A 19,900-nucleotide genomic window follows, 5' to 3' on the forward strand; every position below is an offset into this window, starting at 1 on the left:
TAGATGACGTCACAGGCCTTCCACCAGAGAGAGAGGTGGAGTTCGCCATTGATCTTATGCCAGGCACCGTACCGGTTAGCTCCAGCTGAAAAGTTAGAACTCAAACAACAGATTCAGGAGCTCCTAGATAAAGAATTTATCCTCTCTAGTTTCTCACCATGGGGCGCACCAGTGCTCTTCGTAAAGAAGAAAAATGGGAGCATGAGGCTGTGTATCGATTACCGAGAACTGAACAAGGTAACGATCAAGAATAAATACCCACTTCCAAAGATCGAGGACTTGTTCGATCAATTGCAGGGAGCCACAGTGTACTCTAAGATAGATCTTCGATCGAGATATCACCAACTGAAGGTGAAAGATGCAGATGTTCATAAGACAGCCTTCAGAACCAGGTATAGGCATTACGAGTTCTTAGTGATGTCGTTTGGACTGACAAATTCTCCAGCGATTTTCATGGACCGCATGAATCGAGTATTTCAGCCCTACCTAGACCAGTTCGTCATAGTTTTCATTGACGACATTATCATTTACTCGAAGAGCCATGAGGAGCATGTTCATAATTTGAGTACAGTGTTGCAGGTTTTGCAGAGACACAAGTTGTTTTCAAAATTCAGTAAGTGTGAATTTTGGTTGGAGAATGTAGCATTTTTGGGTCATATAATATCTAACAGTGGTATTGAGGTGGATCGAGCTAAGGTAGCAGCAGTTAAGAAATGGGTTGAACTGAAGAATGCTTCAGAAATCCGTAGTTTCCTAGGCCTAGCAGGCTACTACAGGAAATTTATTCAGGGATTTTCTTCAATAGCAGTACCACTCATTTCATTGACTAAGAAGAATGCTAAATTCATTTGGAGTGACGAGTGCCAGAAAAGCTTTGACACTTTGAAGCAAGCTCTTATTACAGCGCCAGTGTTAACCATGCTAGCAGTTCAAGGCAATTTCGTGTTGTACACAGATGCATCTATGCTCGGGTTAGGCGCAGTGTTGATGCAGCATAGTCGGGTTATAGCTTATGCTTCGAGGCAGTTGAAAGTGCATGAGAAGAAATACCCGACTCATGATCTTGAGTTAGCTGCAGTTGTCTTTGCGTTTAAGTTATGGAGACACTATCTGTATGGTGAGAAATGCCAAATATTTCCCGATCACAAGAGTCTCAAATATTTCCTCACGCAGAAAGATTTGAACATGAGACAAAGACGGTGGTTGGAGTTGGTAAAAGACTAAGATTGTGAAATTAGCTACCATCCGGGGAGAGCTAATGTTGTGGCAGATGCCTTGAGCTGTAAAGTTGCAGTAGTAGCACAATTGTCAGTACAGAGACCTCTTCAGTCAGAGATTCAGAGATTTGGGTTAGAGGTTTATCCTAAGGGCAGAGCTCCTAAGCTGTCTAATATGACATTTCAGTCTTCGTTGCTTGACCGAATCCGTGCAGGTCAGTCTTCAGATGAGCAGTTGCAGAAATGGAGACTGAAGGATGAAGCCAAGTGCAGTGTACTCTACACAGTGTCCGATGGTATTGTGAGGTACAGAGGAAGGATGTGGGTGCCTAGTGTTAATTCGATCAGAGATGATATTCTGTCAGAGGCACATGCATCTCCGTACTCCATTCACCCAGAAGGTACCAAGATGTACAAGGATTTGCAGATCCTGTATTGGTGGCCAGGTATGAAGCAGGACATCCGCCGATTTGTGTCTGAATGCCTCACTTGTCAACATGTGAAGGCAGAGCATCAGAGGCCAGCAGGGATGCTTAAGCCACTCCTTATCCCTGATCTGAAGTGGGAGAATATCATCACGGACTTCGTTGTTGGTTTGCCGAGGTCAGTCAGAGGATCCAATGCCATTTGGGTTATAGTGGATCGACTTACTAAGTCGGCACACTTCTTGCCAGTGAAGATAACTTTCTCCATGACGCAGTATGCGGAGCTCTATATCAGGGAGATAGTTCGATTGCACGGGATCCCAATTTCTATTGTGTCCGACAGGGACCCGAGATTTACATCGTCCTTTTGGAAGAGTTTACATGCAGCCATGGGGACGAAGTTGCTATTCAGTACAGCTTTCCACCCTCAGACAGATGGTCAGTCGGAGCGAGTAATTCAGATGTTGGAGGATTTGTTGAAAGCCTGTATAATTGATTTCCATGGGAATTGGTAATCGAAGCTACCTCTTGTGGAGTTTACATATAACAACAGTTTTCAATCATCTATTGGTATGGCTCCCTACGAGGCATTATATGGGAGGAGTGCAAGTCGCCGATTCATTGGGATGAATTCGGTGAGAGGTCAGAGCTTGGTCCAGAGATTGTTTAGCAGACTGTAAACGTATTAGTCAAGATCTGAGACAGGATGAAGACCGTCCAGAGTCGTCAAAAGAGTTATGCTGACAAGAGGAGAAGGGATATAGAGTTTGCCGTAGGTGATCACGTTTTTTTGAAGATAGCACCCATGAAGGGTGTTAAGAGATTTGGGAAGAGATGCAAACTTAGTCCGAGGTTTATTGGACCATTTGAAATTCTTGACAGAGTTGGGACACTAGCTTATCTTGTTGCTCTCTCGCCGAATCTAGCCGGGGTACACAATGTGTTCCATGTCTCGATGCTGAGGAAGTACCTAGCAAATTCTTCACATGTTTTGAGTTGTGAACCGTTACAGTTGGCTCCAGATCTGTCATATGAGGAAAGACCCGTCCAAATCCTAGACAGACAAGAGCGGAGACTTCGAAACAAGGTGACCAAGTTGGTTAAAGTCCGGTGGCTGAATCAATCAGTAGAGGAGTCCACTTGGGAGATCGAGGCTGTAACGCCCCAGATTTGACGACTGTCCTCACTGTACCAAGATGAGTCTTTCCAGCGTGCTTATGTCCTCACTCACACACACCCTAGAAAACTTCCCAGGAGGTCACTCATCCCAAAATTTCCCCAAGTCAAGCACACTTAACTTTGGAGTCTTTATGTGATGAGCTACCGAAAAGAAGATGCACCTTGGTGATATGAGTAGTACAAATCAAATCTTTTAAGCCCTCTTCAACTGCACAGTCCATTACATTGAACAGACTCGGAATCCCTCTCATTCCGGTGTGGGATCGGTTCATTCATGTTCCCTCCACCTAGAAGCCTGCCAGGAGCCGCTCATTGTCCGTGCAACCTCATGGCACCGGCGATCACCTGGTGACTTACGACCGGTTTACGATTATGTATGGGTACGGATATCCAGTCCAAGGGCTGTGATGATCACTATCGCCCAGTATACTGTGGTTTAGTCTGATCAGACGATTCATGTTATGTTATGTTACGTTATGGGCCACTTGCGTAGAACATTATCTCAACAGAAAATTATGATATGCTATTTTATGAAAGGGCTGTATCGAGCAAACCTTTTACGTACGATTATCAGTTATGCACGTATTTATAATTATTCATAGCACGATTTTCACGTTACGCTTTACGATATATATCTTTACATGGCATGAAATTTTATGATATATTTTACTTGTTATTCACGATATATGCATGCTGAGTCTTTGGACTCAATAGACTTGATTGTTGTAGGTACTGACGATGCAGAGGCTGAGGGCGGGTACCAGTGAGTTAACTCGGATCGGCGGTAGTACGAACTCGAAGACCTCACGTTTAGTTATTCAATTTTATGTTCAAACTCTTGTTATAACTTTTATATATTTTAAGTTATTGTTTAAAATATTATTCAGTTTCCGCTGCTATGTTTATGTTAAACCGTTGGGTTATTTTACGAAAGTTTTTATACGTCGCAAGTTTATTTATTTAAAGTGAAAATTTTTAATAATCCGCAAAATTATGAATACGAAATTAGGGTTCTCACAGAGGCAGATATGAGGAACCACTACCCAGAACTGTTTGGTAAGATTTAATTTCGAGGACGAAATTTATATAAGTGAGAGAGGAACTGTAGAGCCCAAAATCGGTACACGTAAAACTCATGCATTTATTTAATTGTTAAATAATTTATTTAAGTTTAAATTGATTTCTTCGCGATGCATGATTTATTCAAATGCATTATTTTAAATTAATTATGCTTATGTGATGTACGTTACATGTTTTCTCGAGTTTCATGTTTCAAATGATTATTCGATGCGAGATTGAGGAAAAGAGATCGGCAACGATTGTTGGCACTTTTAAAATGTGGTATTTTATTTTAAGTTAAGAACTGTGCATTTTAAATGATTTATTAAGTTTTAGCATTTTTAAAGCCTAATTTAATTATTATATGATTTTAAGATTTTAAAACTATTAAATTTTAGCAATAGCGCATTTTATTTTAAATTAGAGGACTTTGTTTAATTGGTGGGAATTAACATTTTTATTAACATTTTTAATTTTGTAATTTAATTTTTATATGGGGTTATTAGTATAGTAATAGTGGGTTAGAATTTTAATTAGTTGATAATTATTAATTAAACAAATTCTACCCCCTAATTTATTAAAACACACGCACACACACTTTTTCACACACTTACAAGTTCACCTTTGAAGGAGAGTAGGGTTCTTGAGTTCTCATTTTCAGCAGTCTCCATATCACCCTTCCCCTACAGATTCTGAGATTTCACGTTGGTTTATTGAAAAAAAAATAGCACCACGTTCGTCCCGGATCGTCTCTCGCATCCTTCCCGCGTCGGTGTCGTCGTTTCGGTAACGTTAATTATCAAAAGGCATGTATATTCTTTCTTTCTTGCATTGATCTTTTCATAGTAATGATTTTTATGTTTATTGTATGAAAAACATGTGTATGTTATGAAGAAGTTTGAGCAAATATGGTTCGATCACTTTTGAAACTGTTTTTGGATCTCAAAACACGAATTTGCTGTCATTTTATTTATTGCGATTTTTCGGTCAATTTTCTGGAAAACTTTCAACTCATAAAACGTAGAAATTTTTGATACCTTTGATTTGACAGTAAATTCGAAATATTTGGATAAGAAATGAGTGAGTTATAATCGTTTTCGTGGGACTGCTCAAACTGCGTTTTCTGAAAATGCGTTCTTGATGTGTTCTTGAAGTTTTATTGTTGCAATCTTCGTTGGACACCGCCTGGCTTGTGCTATTGCATTTAGATATGTTATGGGATGTATTTAGGTGTTATTTGATGGTTCGTTTGGGTCGATAATGGCTTGGGATGTAATAGAAGTCGTAGGAAGCTAAATGATGTCGAATTACGGGTGATTGTTGTATTGAAGTGCTTGTCGATGCTTGGGGACATTTGGGGTGTTTGTACGGGTTTGAATCAATGTAATAGAATCCTAGGATGAGTCTCGAGGTGTTAGTTCATTGTCCCTAGGTTTGGATTGGAAGAATGAATTAATAAGTTAATGAATTTTCGCGAGTTTGTACGTCCAGAGGGTACTCGGACCCTTTCCCGGTTTCCGGCACGGAGTCCGTGTCCATTTTTCCTTCAAAATGCGATTTTCCAGTATCTACCCGGACCCTTACACGGGGTCCGTGTCCCTTTAAAATTTTTTTTTTAAAAAAAATTTATTTTTATTTTTATTTTTTTTGGGATTGTTTTGGGGTTTGATGTTATGATTTAGTACAATGATTAAACGAGGTCAAGTCCCGAGAGATTTAGAATGTTTTGTCATTTTTGGGTGTGAGCATGACTATACGTTTAAGTTATGCAAGATAAGTGTTGGAACTTTTCAAGTTCGCAATCTTGATTTTGATGTTAACAAAACTTGTTATTGTGTTTCTAACATATTTACTCAAGTGTGAAGTTGCAAACACAAGAAGCAAGCTGAAACTGAATTTTGCACAAACTGAATTTCTGGCGAGCTTCGGTATTTTGATGATATCTCTCAACTGGATTATCCAAATGACAATCCGCTAACTGGACTGATTAGAAAACTCAATTTGGAACAAATCGTATATCACGTCAGTTGGGCAAAATCGGATGTTATCATGATCTAACTGATCGCTCAATTACCGAACCGATCACACGAAAACAAGCAATCAGTTGAGTTTGAGCAGCTGCGGTATTTTGGTCATATCTCTCAGCTCCGTTATCGAAATGAAGCGATTCAGTATGCGTTGGAAACATAAGACGATGATCTACAAATCATCTTCAGAAGTCAAAGTCTGAATCAAAGCTTAAGATGCTGATAAATGACGATGAAGTTACTGGTTCTGCACAAGCTGAAATCAGCTATTTCAGCACACCAGCTGAAACTGAACCAACTGCTGACCAGCTGACCAACCAACTGAACTGAACCAGGTGCTGACCAACTGAAATTGAACCAGACTAGCTAAAGACCTTTTGAACCAGACCAGCTGAACTGAACCAGCTGAAACTGAACCAGACCAGCTGAAGACCAGTTGAACCAGTCCAACTGAACCAGTTGAACTGAACCAGACCAACTGAACCAGTTGAACTGATTGACCAGTTGACCAGAGTTGAGCAGTCGAGAAAATGTCCAGCAAGACGAATTTGACCGTTGCAATTCCAGAAACAGTACAGAAACTTTCCAACGGTCATATTCCTGTGTCTAACGTATATATCAGTGTTGGAGCCTATAAATACAACATATTGAAGATCAAACAACAGATTTTGAAGTGGATTCAAAGCATGGGCAATTAGCATGAAGATATCAGCTAGTTGAGAGCACAAGCCCTTGTGTGAGGATACATTTGAGATATACACTGTAAATGATAAATTCTTCACACACAATCACTCACACATATACAAGAGAGTTGAACTTCAAAGATTAGTTGAGTGAGTCTTGCACAAAGACAATAAACTTGTGTATGTAGTCTTTGCATATGAGACATTAAACAATATGCTGATTGTGAGGTGTTGCCTACAATTTTGAGTGCTAGGAGTTCTAGTTGGGTGCTGCCCTTCTGGAATGGGTTTGTGCAAGTAGTTGTATAAATCAAAGTCTTCTAGTAGATCCTTCCCAAGGGGAAGATGGGGTGACGTAGGAGTGTTTGAAATCTCCGAACATCCATAAACAAATTCGTGTCTATTTGTTTATTGCATTTGCTTATCATTTTCACTGTTTTTAAAAATGCATTGTTGAAGCATTTTATGTGTTCTTCAAATATCAAAATATTGTATACCAAGTGTTTGATAAAATGCTTCAACTGAATATTTTTACTCATTCAACTTGCATATATTTTAAATGGTTTACAAAATATTTAATCGGTTTCTACGAAGGATTATTTCGAGTATCTTCCGCTTGGTTTTTAACCAAACTCGATTTAATTCATCCGTGTTCAATATTTCAAGAACCGAGCTATTGTAGCTCAACGATTACCCCCTTATCGATCCCATCAATAAGGATTTGAATTCATGTTAGTATGTGCACCAGTGGCCCCAAGCGAGATCCAACGAATCCCTCAACGCCAAGTAAGTATGTTCGACGTGCAAAAGAAAATAATTTATGTTTTTGAGGTATGTTAAATGTCTTGTGACCAAATTAATAATGGGTTTGGAAGTCGGTGAATGTGGCCGAGGACCTCTCCACCCCGGTAAAATATGACTGGATTTAGATCAGGATTGAAAAGCGGTAAAGTATGACCAGGGACCAATCCACCCGTTAAATTATGAACGGGGATCTCTTGTATGTGGTAGTGGACTTTCCCTGCCAGTCCAGTACTGTGGTTTAGTATGATCAGGCGTATTTATGTATGGGTCACTTGCTTTGAAACATATCACTACGCAAAATGATATTATGTATGCTCAAGTATGCATGATGCAAGTATGTTTAAGAAAATTCTTATGATGATGGCACGTCTACGTTTATGCTATTACGTTCATGTTTCAAGTACGTTTATGCTATTACGTTCAAGTTTCAAGTATGTACGTTTTATTTTAAAGGTGCATGTGGTTTTATTACGTATTACTTGTTATTTCCAGTTTATGCATGTTGAGTCTTTAGACTCACTAGACTTGATCGATGCAGGTGAGGATGAATTTGAGGAGACGAGAGGTGAGGACCAGTGAGTTGAATTGGACTGAGCGGGAGGATAAACCCGAGGGCCGCCCATGTTTTTAAGTTTTTATGCAATGCTTCAACTACTCTGATTTTATGTTTTGGTTTATGATGTTTAAACAAGTATTTTTCTCTAGCAAACTTTATATGTGATCTATCTTATTGCAAATACTTTTGGTTGGACAGTTTATTTATGATCACAATTTGAAAGTTTATTTTATATTTAAGAAAATTTTTATTTTTCCGCAAATTTCAAGTAGTTCAAAATACGGTACTTTACATCAATCTTTAGTGCTTTCAAACTTAAAGCAATATTAGACAGTTCCATAATTTACTCTCTTATGTTGCCTTTACCATTGTGCCTCATTGAAACGAGGCTTGCCAAAAGTGTACCGACTTCATACTTTTAACTTTTCGCAAATCTCTTTTCAAGGTCCTGAAAGAAAGCCTTAGCTGTAGCAATGTCACTAGACATTTTGTCACTGAATGTTTCTGGAATGACTCTCTTCATAATCATCATACACATGCGATTCGATCTTTCCCATTTTCAAACTCCCTATTTTCATTAGATGTATTCTTATCTGTATTGGTGGGAGGAGAGTCGACCATAATCGTAAGGTCCAAATCCATGATTCTGATAACTATAAATAAATTTTCTTGCCACGATTTAAAATTGGAGTCATTTAGCATGAGAATAGAATTAATGTTGAAGTGAATATTTGCGTGAGTCAAATCTGAATAGAGAATAAAAACCAAATATATATGTTCAACCAAATATCCAAATAAAATAATCAATAAATTCAAATAATATAAACCTTATAAGCAGGATATCGAACACTCCATTAATGTTTTATCTTTGGACAAAAGATTAGCTTATAAGTTATATCCCGACGCATCAGTCAAACACTGATAATAACTATCATGTCAAATAACAACTTTCCTTTGTGCCGATTTATTATTCAAATGAAAGTCGTACAACTATCACATGTTTACCACTACAAATGCATATATAAATATATTAAATATTAACATTCTATTGGGCCGATCACTATCAATATAGATCATATATACCAAAATCCTTTTGTATTTCAAAATAAAAGTAATTTCCATAAAAGAGACTACTTTGGTGACATTTTATTTCAATCTATTTATTTTAAAATACATATAACCTTATCATTATTTGAATAATTGAATATTTAAGCTCGAACCAAATAAACCTGAACCAAAATTTTTTTTTATCTGTTCATGCGTAGGGACACCCTGATATTGCGTCCCAACGCGGCTGCTGCTGTCTAGAACATCATGGGCATTGGGATACTCCGAAACTGCGTGCCTGTGACTGTCCTGGACTGTCTTAGGTCGATTTTTGGTGAAATTTGTTTTTACCCAAATTTTCGATTTTCCTCTAAATTTTTTTTGTTGAACAAAAACTGAACGAAAAATCGATGTCTAACAAAATTATCTTTACCAAACCAGAAACTTTAATAGATTTGTTTTCAACCAAAATGTTTTCTAGATCTGAAGCCACATAAAAAATTTGCAAACAAGATTTTCTTTTCCAGATCTAGAACCAAATTAAATAATACCTAAAACTTTAAACAAAAAATCTCAATGATTTAAAAATGAGTGTCTCTAATAGCACCTGTTGGGGAAAATCCACATAAACCTCAGAATTTATCGTGCTAAATCATTAAGAATTTGACTGTAAAATTAAGTAGAAACATATTTAAGCTATAATATCAAATTTTTTAGAACTTGTCATGATCTACATATCCATGCACTCTTTTCCTTGATAATCATTTGGTTTTCTTTTATAAACTATTTTCTTAATTTTGGAGAAATGAACTCGACTAGAATTTAATAGCCTAAACAACATATATAGTTGTTGCACGACTCGAGGATTAGAGTGGTGTATTGAAGTTTCGGTGCTTTGATAGGCATATCGTTAAATTATATCGATAATAAGTTTTTAATTGTTATGTAATTAAGGACGATTCTTCCCTAAATTGAATGAAGATCACTGATATATATACATGCATGAAATACTAGTCTAAATAAATGAATAGTTTATATATATACACACATACGAGCAGCCTCGAGTATCGTTTGGATGCGGGTTGGATAAAATCATACTGAACTTGGACGTGATTATTCAAATAGCTATAAGAAATTTGATTGAATGTCGTTGGACGCTCCGATCGAGGTTCACAAAGACATTGTGGGAATTGACAATGACAACCAATAAATAACTAAACTCAATGGTAATGACATACATACACACGCTTTCTTTTAGTTACTGTCGTTGTACCATTCCACAGTAAAATTAAAATAAAATTGAGAAAATAAGATGAACATAAAAAATAATTTCGATATTTTAAATGAAAAATCTTAAAAAAATTTAGTTTTTGTAGTTTTTATTCATACATATATATACACACATAAATATAGATACATATAGTTTTTTTAGTTGTTATTCATACATACATACTCACACACACACACACACACACACACACACACACACACATATATATATATATATATATATATATTAAAAGTTAGGTGAGATTGAAGTAGTCGAAACATGTTGACATGTTCTACTTCCACCCTCCTTAGGAAAAAAAAACTTATCAAAATCATAAATGATGCAATGTTGAATTTTATTGTTGCTTTGACTAAGTTTTGTGAATAAGTGCATGCCAACAGCTGGGTACAAATAAGTTGGATTTTTTTATTTGAATGTCCCACCAATGGTGTTGAATTAGTTGTCCTTTTCCTATATTTATATGAAGTTTGACTCAACATATTGCCATTATATTATATTTGCCTGTAATATTCTGGTAAATGATTGATCCTAGTTTCACACCTACATTTTCTACCTTTTCTGCGGGTAGGTAACCAAGTGATAATACATTATACCCATATATCCTATAATTACCTAGCATCATTAGATGGTTAATATATATACATATGTATGTGAATACAAAATTGATCAATCATATGTATGGAGCTCAGCTACCCATTATCACCTCAGTTCTTGAATTCATTGATTGAACAACACCATAAGTTTGACATTTTTTTGTTAATGCTCCGGCCATGCACATTTTTCTGTTAATTAAATATTTAAAACTTGGATTCAAGCTAAGATAAATAGTATAAAGAAAAGGTCAACCAGCTAGATGAATAAGAATAGAAATTATTTACAGCACATTATATATCTTAATTCAGACAGAAAATGTCAGAATTAAATTTCATTGTTAGCGTGGTTTAGGGGAAAAAAAATATTTATTGTCGAGGATCACGAAATGGTCTTCAAATATTATACTTAAAGAACGCGGCATGTCACTCGAAATGGTTACTATGTCAATAATCGCGTTAGGTAAATACTAATTTTTTTTTATCTGGTTTGAGTTGGTGGACACAATATTATATTGCGTACACAAAACATGAATTTTGCGAATCCTTAGACCGTTGAAATGTAAGCAATAATTATGATGGTGATCTTAATTGGACCGAACCAACGTAACCCAACTCAACCTACTTTTTTGTTTGAAAGTTGAAACACTCAACCAACTTACTTACAAAATTATATACCAAATATATATATGGCTTCCCGTTCCTAAATCTTACATCAGGCTAGCTACTTCTGAGTTCATCTCTTCTCCATCGTTAAATCTGCACCAGCTACTTTACATGATTCTATTTATTTCTTGATCGTATATCGAAACACACAGATTGTCATTAATAACTTGCTGTACGTAGTTACACGATCGAATGGCAGCAGAGGAAGAGGCTTTGGCATCGAGCGGCCAAAATCTTGATGATGAGAGCAGTTCAGGAGGGCATGGGACCGTTTCATTTTACAAGCTTTTCAGCTTTTCTGATGCTTGGGATAAATTACTGATAGTAGTTGGCACTATTGCAGCCATCGGGCATGGACTAAACCCGGCCCTTATGGCATTGCTCTTTGGCGAATTGGCCGATGCATTCGGTGGCAACCAATCTGGTAAAATACTTCCGGTTGTTAGCAAGGTACACACATATATATGCAATTCATTTTTTGTTGTTTTCATTTGTTTGTTTCATGATGAAATATATAGAAGCTAAGTACATGTAATTCTTTTGGACTAATTAATAATTCTTATGGAATAATTTTTGTATATATAGGTATCGCTGAAGCTAGTGTATGTGGCTTTGGGGTGCGGTGTTGCTGCATTCCTCCGTAATTACTTCTCACCTGCAACAAATTAAACATGTATTTCAAAATAAATTTCTTGTCTAATCTAATTAATTAAAAATCATGAACTTTGAATTTGTAGAGGTGGCATGTTGGATGATCACTGGAGACAGACAGGCTGCACGAATTAGAACTCTTTATCTAAAAACTATTTTGCAGCAGGACATTGCTTTCTTTGATAAAGAAGTACATACTGGGGAAGTTATTGGAAGAATGTCCGGCGACACGGTTCTTATTCAAGAAGCCATGGGGGAAAAGGTATTAATAAATAATATATATCTGTATAATTACATATATATATATATATATATATATATATATATATATATATTATACTGATCACCATGATAATTACACCATTAACGGTACTGCAGGTAGGGAAGTTTATACAATTAATGTCGACATTTTTTGGAGGCTTTGTCATTGCCTTCAGTAAACAGTGGCTCCTTACACTTGTCATGCTATCATGTATTCCTCCACTCATGATATCTGGTGGAGTTATGTCACATATGGTAGCCAAGATGGCGTCCCGTGCTCAAAATGCGTATGCTAGTGCAGCAGTCGTGGTTGAACAAACAATTGGCGCAATTAGAATGGTTCGTATTCAATCTTACCTCGAGGTTTGGGTGTATATATATATATATATATATATATATATAGCCAGTTTCTTTTTGAGCAAAGGCAACAACGTATACAATTAATATATCCAGGTTGCCTCCTATACCGGGGAGAAGCAAGCCGTGTCTGACTATAGCAATTCCCTGGAAAAGGCATACAAATCAGGTGTGCATGAAGGGCTGGCCACCGGACTAGGTCTTGGATCCGTAATGTTTATGATGTTCTGCAGTTACGCTTTAGCTGTTTGGTATGGTGGAAAGATAATCCTGGAAAAGGATTACAACGGAGGTGACGTCTTTACTGCAATTGTCGCAGTATTAATGGGTTCTATGTGAGTGTTGTTTGATATATTTATGCACATACAAAATTATTAATCCCAACATTTTGGGCAGTTGGTATATAACTCTGGTTAATTATATATATGTATATATTTCAGGTCTCTAGGACAAGCATCCCCATGCATTGCCGCATTTGCAGCGGGACGAGCTGCGGCATTCAAGATGTTTGAAATTATAGACAGAAAACCGGAGATAGATTCGTTTGATGATACGGGAATGATATTTGGTGACATTCGAGGAAATATAGAACTGAAAGATGTTTATTTTAGCTATCCAGCCAGACCCACTGAGGAAATATTCCGAGGTTTCTCTTTATCTATCCCTTACGGCACAACCGCGGCATTAGTTGGGCAGAGTGGTAGCGGCAAGTCAACTGTGATTAGCTTGATTGAAAGATTTTATGATCCAAGTGATGGTGAAGTTCTAATTGATGGAATCAATATTAAAGAATTCCAGCTCAAGTGGTTGAGATCGAAAATTGGTCTCGTTAGTCAAGAACCTGTACTCTTCATGGGTAGCATCAAAGATAATATTGCCTATGGAAAAGACGGTGCAACTAACGAAGAAATTCGAGCAGCCGCTGAACTAGCAAATGCGGCTAAGTTTATTGATAAACTTCCCCAGGTGCTAACAAAGTTCATCTAATGCTGACAATTAATTAGCTTGTAGCATGGGATCTTGTGAATTTTTCTGCATTTACACCTTCTAAATTGTACTGTTAAATGTTAAAATCTTGATATTTACAGGGCTTAGATTCTATGGTTGGTGAGCATGGGGCTCAGCTCTCTGGAGGACAAAAACAAAGAATAGCTATAGCCAGAGCAATTATAAAAGATCCAAGAATATTACTTTTAGACGAGGCAACAAGTGCACTGGATGCAGAATCAGAGAGAATTGTTCAAGAAGCTCTTGACAGGATTATGATCAATAGAACAACTGTCATCGTTGCACATCGTTTGACCACAGTTAGAAATGCTAACATTATTGCTGTCATTCACAAAGGAAAGATGATTGAAAAAGGTAGTCACATTATGCTGTCATACCGTCCTACTTTTATGTTTTTCTTGTAGAAAGCAATTTTCAAACATATGTAATTGAATACTTACTTATGTATATAATCAGGTACACATTCTGAACTATTAGAAGATCCTGAAGGAGCATATTCTCAGCTCATCCGCTTGCAAGAAGCACACAAGGATGCAGAGGTAGTTGACGAACAAGACAAAGCTAGTTTAAGTATGGAATATTATGGTAGGCAACCGAGTCAGAGAGCGTCACTTCACCGTTTAATGAGTCGGAGATCTTCCAGGCTAAGAAGTATCAGTAGTCGTCACTCAATGTCAATCACATTTGACCTGTCCAGGGGACTTAGTGTTTCCAGAACTGAAATAGATGATTTTGAGCTTGCCTGTTACGATGAAATGAACAAGCATCCAAAAGTTCCAATCAGCCGATTGGTGGCTCTTAACAAGCCTGAGTTGCCAATGTTAATTGTGGGATCTCTTTCAGCCATACTCAATGGAGCAATAGTTCCCTATTTTGGCATACTGCTTTCGTATGTTATTAAATCATACTATGAACCGCCACATAAGTTACGACAGGATTCAAGGTTTTGGGCACTCATGTTTGTGGTTCTCGGAGCAGTGTCATTAGTTGCATATCCACTGAGGACGTTTTTCTTTGGCCTGGCTGGTTGTCGATTGATAAGGAGAATCAGGCTTATGTGTTTTGAAAAGGTTGTCAACATGGAAGTTGCGTGGTTTGATGAACCTGAAAACTCAAGTGGCGTGATTGGTGCGAGGCTCTCTGCTGATGCTGCTACAATTCGTGCTATAGTAGGTGATGCACTTGCACAGTTGGTTCAGGATCTATCCTCAGCTGCAGTGGGATTGGTTATAGCTTTCATAGCAAACTGGCAGCTGGCACTTATAGTCGTTGGAATAGTACCTCTCATTGGTTTAAATGGATATGTGCAGCTCAAATTCATGATGGGGTTTAGCGCAGATGCAAAGGTTTGTATCAAATCTTGATTGCCATTACGAGCTTTTTTTAATGGTATAGTTACAAGATGTGGATTGTTTATGACTATCTTAAACTTGTGTCTTTATAGTTGATGTATGAAGAAGCAAGTCAAGTGGCCAATGATGCTGTGGGAACTATAAGAACAGTTGCTTCATATTGCGCAGAAGAAAAGGTGATTGAGCTATACAGGCAAAAATGTGAAGGCCCGGTAAGGATGGGGATAAAACGAGGATTAATGAGTGGAATTGGCTTTGGCCTATCTTTAGGTTTGGTATTTGCTTCCTACGCTTTGGCTTTCTATGCTGGAGCTCGGCTCGTTGATGCTGGAAAAACAACATTCTCCGATGTGTTTCGTGTACGTAAGCTACTTACACTTGATCAAAAAAAATGCAAAAAAGATCATTATTAACATTCAAAACTCCAAATACCGGCTACAGTAGTAATGTTATTAATTAATGCCATGGCTGCAGGTTTTCTTTGCTCTAAACATGGCAGCGGTTGCAATATCCCAGTCAAGTACATTTGCCCCCGATTCAAGCAAGGCTACGAATGCTACCGCTTCTATATTTGCCATTCTTGACAGAAAATCAAACATTGATCCAAGTGATGGATCTGGCACAATGCTGGAAAATCTCAAGGGAGAAATTGAATTAAAACATATCAGTTTCAAGTATCCAACCAGACCTGATTTTAGAATTTTTCGAGATCTATCACTGAAAATACACAGCGGCAAGGTATGGCTGGTCCTCCATTTCTCTTTTGGACTTAGATAGTGTTTATGCATTTGTATATCGATAATAATGTGTCTAATTAAAATTTTAGACGGTGGCTCTTGTTGGAGAGAGTGGAAGTGGGAAGTCTACGGTGATTTCTTTATTGCAAAGATTTTATGATCCCCATTCAGGCGTTATCACAATTGATGGAGTCGACATTCAGAAGTTCCAGCTGAAATGGCTAAGACAGCAGATGGGACTGGTAAGCCAAGAGCCGATCTTGTTCAATGAAACAATTCGAGCCAACATCGCATACGGCAAGGGAGGAAATGCGACAGAGGCAGAAATTATAGCTGCGGCTGAGCTAGCAAATGCCCATAAATTCATCAGTGGATTGCAGCAGGTAACATTTCTTTAGTATCCCATGATTGGACGTAAAAACTCCTAACCGAAACTGCAACGGCTGACATGGAACAAATTAATAATGGTTTTGCAGGGTTATGATACAATGGTGGGAGAACGGGGAGCTCAATTGTCAGGTGGACAAAAGCAACGAATCGCCATAGCTCGTGCCATGATAAAAAATCCCAAGATAGTACTATTGGACGAGGCTACAAGTGCACTGGATGCGGAATCCGAAAGGGTTGTTCAAGATGCTCTCGATAGAGTGATGATGAATAGAACTACTGTGGTCGTGGCTCATAGATTATCAACCATTAAAGGAGCAGACATTATTGCTGTTGTTAAAAACGGAGTAATAGTAGAGAAAGGGAAGCACGATAACCTCATCAAGATCAGTGATGGTTTCTATGCGTCGTTGGTGGCGCTACATACAAGTGCTTCATCTTAGACGTTATTTATTTATTTATTAAATTAAATTTTAGAAGGAAACTTTTCAAGGATATATTTTTGTTTAAATTTTCTGATTGTAATAAAAGTCGACTAGCGGCTATATATTTGAACAATTGTATATAAGAGACCGTTGTGAGTCCTTATCCGCATCTCGATTCCATTGTCACTAAGAAACTAAAAGGGATATTTGATTTTGAAAGCCTTATGTTAACCAGTAACCACTATGAGTTACACAAAAGAAATAATGGACAAAATAAAATCGAAGGGAAGTACGATTATGAAAATTAGTGAGAAGAGCCGACAAAGTGTCGCTCATGCAAATGAGAGTCCAAATGGTGCGCTCAAACCAAATGATGCAGAAGACTCTCGTGGAAATTCCCAAACTGGTTATAATGGTGGCTTGGTGAATCTCAACTAAGGCAAGGGATGTGACCGATGCACTTTTTATTACTAGCATGATGCACGTATTGCACGTAATATCAATTATATTATAAAAATTAAAAAAATTTGATTTTCTAAAAAACAATTTGAATCATTTTGTTATTATATAACTTACTTTCAAAATTATTTCCCAAATTAAAATTCAATCAGTTGATTTTATGTTATAATAAATTGTAATGAACATAATATATAGAATAAAATGAACTGAAACAAATTTTTTTTTAAAAATTATATATTCAAACATCACGTATAAAATATAATAACCTAAAAATCAATCAAATTATGGATTTTATCAATGTATAAATTATTATCTACAAAAGCGAAGCATATTAAAGATAAATAATTATCAATTTAAAATCACTGTGACTAACTCATAAAAACAATATTAAAACAAATGAAATAGTAATATTGATAGTAAAATATAACTCATAATATTTAATTTAACCTCCTAAAGAATTTTTTTACTTTTTATTTTTACAGTTCTATATAATTGATAATAAATTCTATATATCGATCTTTCGTAGACTAACATTGATTACTATTATTTTCTTAAATAAGTTTTAAAATAATAAATAAATCAACATATGTAAAGAAATACACATTCAAACAAGATTATATGATAAATATCAAATAAAATCATATAATAGTTATTAAATATAGATTTTAAATTATTGTTATAATTTTCACCATTAAAATTTGAAATATAACAAAATAAATAAATTTTCATATACTTTTTCGTGATACTATAATTTATTAACTAATTAGAAATTGCACTAAAAATATAATTACAAAATTACAATAAAACCATTGGAAAAAATGTAGAGAGAAATTTGAAAGGATAAAACATTTAAACGTAGTATAAAGATGAGTTATTTGATAAAATTAATATAAGAGTTACATTTTATTCTTGAAGTGTGTATAGAAGGTTAATTTTGTCATTACACAATTGAAAAACAATACTCTTTATCAACACTTTTATAGGCACTAGCAAGAAGCATGTGCGATGCACGTAAATATTAATTATTTAATAAAAATTAAAATTTGATTTTTTAAAAACTAATTTGAATCATTTTTTAATTTATTTGGGTTTATTCTTTTGTCATATTAGACGTATAAATTAATTAAGAACTTATATACCTTATTTTCAAAAAATTTTTCAAATTAAAATTCAAAATGTTGATTTTATATTATATAATAAATTATAATGAACATAATATATATAACGAATTGAACTGAAACAAATTTTGAAAATATATATCTAAGCACAACGTATAAGGTATAATAATCTAAAAATTAACCAAATTATAGATTTTATAAATGCATAAATCATAATTTATATAAGTGAAGCACACAAATAACAAATAATTATTAATTTAAATTATTTGCGACTAACTCATCAAAATATTATCAAAACTAATGAAATAATAAAAACGATAATAAAATATAACCTACAATATTAAATTTAAATATTATTTCACTTCCTGCTAGAACTTTTTTACCTTTTGTTTCTAGAATTATATATCATAGATAAATTAATTTTCATATACATTAGTTAATGAATATTTTTTTAAAAAGTATATAATTTATATTTTTCAATAAAACTTCAATTACGAATTATTGTTATATATATATATATATATATATATATATATTTGTATGTGTTTAGTGATTGTATATTGTTGGGATTGAGAAAGAGTTTAGAGGGGGGTTAATAAACCCTTTAAAAAATATTTTCTTTTAAAATTTATTTCAATCGTTTTTAGGTCGTTGAAAGATTTTCTCAAACGGTTACAAATATGAACCACATGAAAAGTGCGGAAGACAGTTCAATATTTCAAATGATATTTTCAAACGGTTGGCAATCTAAACAACAAGATATAGTTTGAAATGCAAATAATTGTGAAAAGTAAAGACACGAGAATTTTATGGATTTTCGGAAAAATACTCATACGTCATCTCTTCTTCCTCTGTAGGAAGGATTCCACTAAAAGATTTTGGCTTTACAAAACTTTTTGCAACAACCCACTCCAATCAGAACTTATCACACTGTCTGTTTTGGAACTCTTAATGATCACTTTATACTTCTGGATTTTAAAAACCCTCAGTTCACCAGGCATCATTATTAATCAAATAACCAAAATGTTATTAATGTAAGTAAACAATCTGTTTTAGTAGCACGAATTTGATCATTGAATGATCAGATAACTTTCTGTTGAGTGCGTGCTTGATGAGCGTTGACGTATATGATCTTTGATTGCGCTCAAATTCTTTAAGTATGCAGGCTTGAAGATACTCACACTGTTGAAAGTTTGATGATTATGTATGTGTTTAGTGATTGTATATTGTTGGGATCGGGAAAGAGTTTAGAGTGGGGTTAATAAACTCTTTAAAAAATATTTGCTTTTAAAATTTATTTCAATCATTTTTAGGTCGTTGAAAAATTTTCTCAAACGGTTATAAATATGAACCACGTGAAAAGTCCGGAAGACGGTTCAATATTCTAATGATATTTTCAACCGGTTGGCAATCTAAACAACAGTATATAGTTTGAAATGTTAATACTTGTGAAAAGTAAAGACACGAGAATTTTATGGTTTTCGAAGAAAAACACTCCTACGTCACCTCTTCTTCCCTTGTAGGAAGGATTCCACTATTTTTGGCTTTACAAAATTTTTTGCAACAACCCACTCCAATCAGGACTTATCACACTGCCTGTT

The 19,900-nt window shown here is 35.6% G+C and overlaps 1 protein-coding gene across 1 annotated transcript; it reads left to right on the forward strand.

Annotated features, from left to right (window-relative positions):
* Positions 1-11,502: 11,502 nt before the first annotated feature.
* LOC142543736 (ABC transporter B family member 21-like) lies at positions 11,503-16,885 on the forward strand. Its single transcript, XM_075651147.1, has 12 exons — positions 11,503-11,994; positions 12,130-12,184; positions 12,282-12,457; positions 12,574-12,795; positions 12,910-13,148; positions 13,254-13,779; positions 13,902-14,175; positions 14,278-15,167; positions 15,266-15,532; positions 15,648-15,911; positions 16,000-16,293; positions 16,387-16,885. The coding sequence occupies exons 1-12, from the start codon at positions 11,737-11,739 to the stop codon at positions 16,738-16,740; spliced, it is 3,819 nt and encodes a 1,272-aa protein (XP_075507262.1). The 5' UTR covers positions 11,503-11,736; the 3' UTR covers positions 16,741-16,885.
* Positions 16,886-19,900: the final 3,015 nt, after the last annotated feature.

Source organism: Primulina tabacum, chromosome 4 (genome assembly GCF_025594145.1).
Source record: "Primulina tabacum isolate GXHZ01 chromosome 4, ASM2559414v2, whole genome shotgun sequence".
NCBI lineage: Eukaryota > Viridiplantae > Streptophyta > Magnoliopsida > Lamiales > Gesneriaceae > Primulina > Primulina tabacum.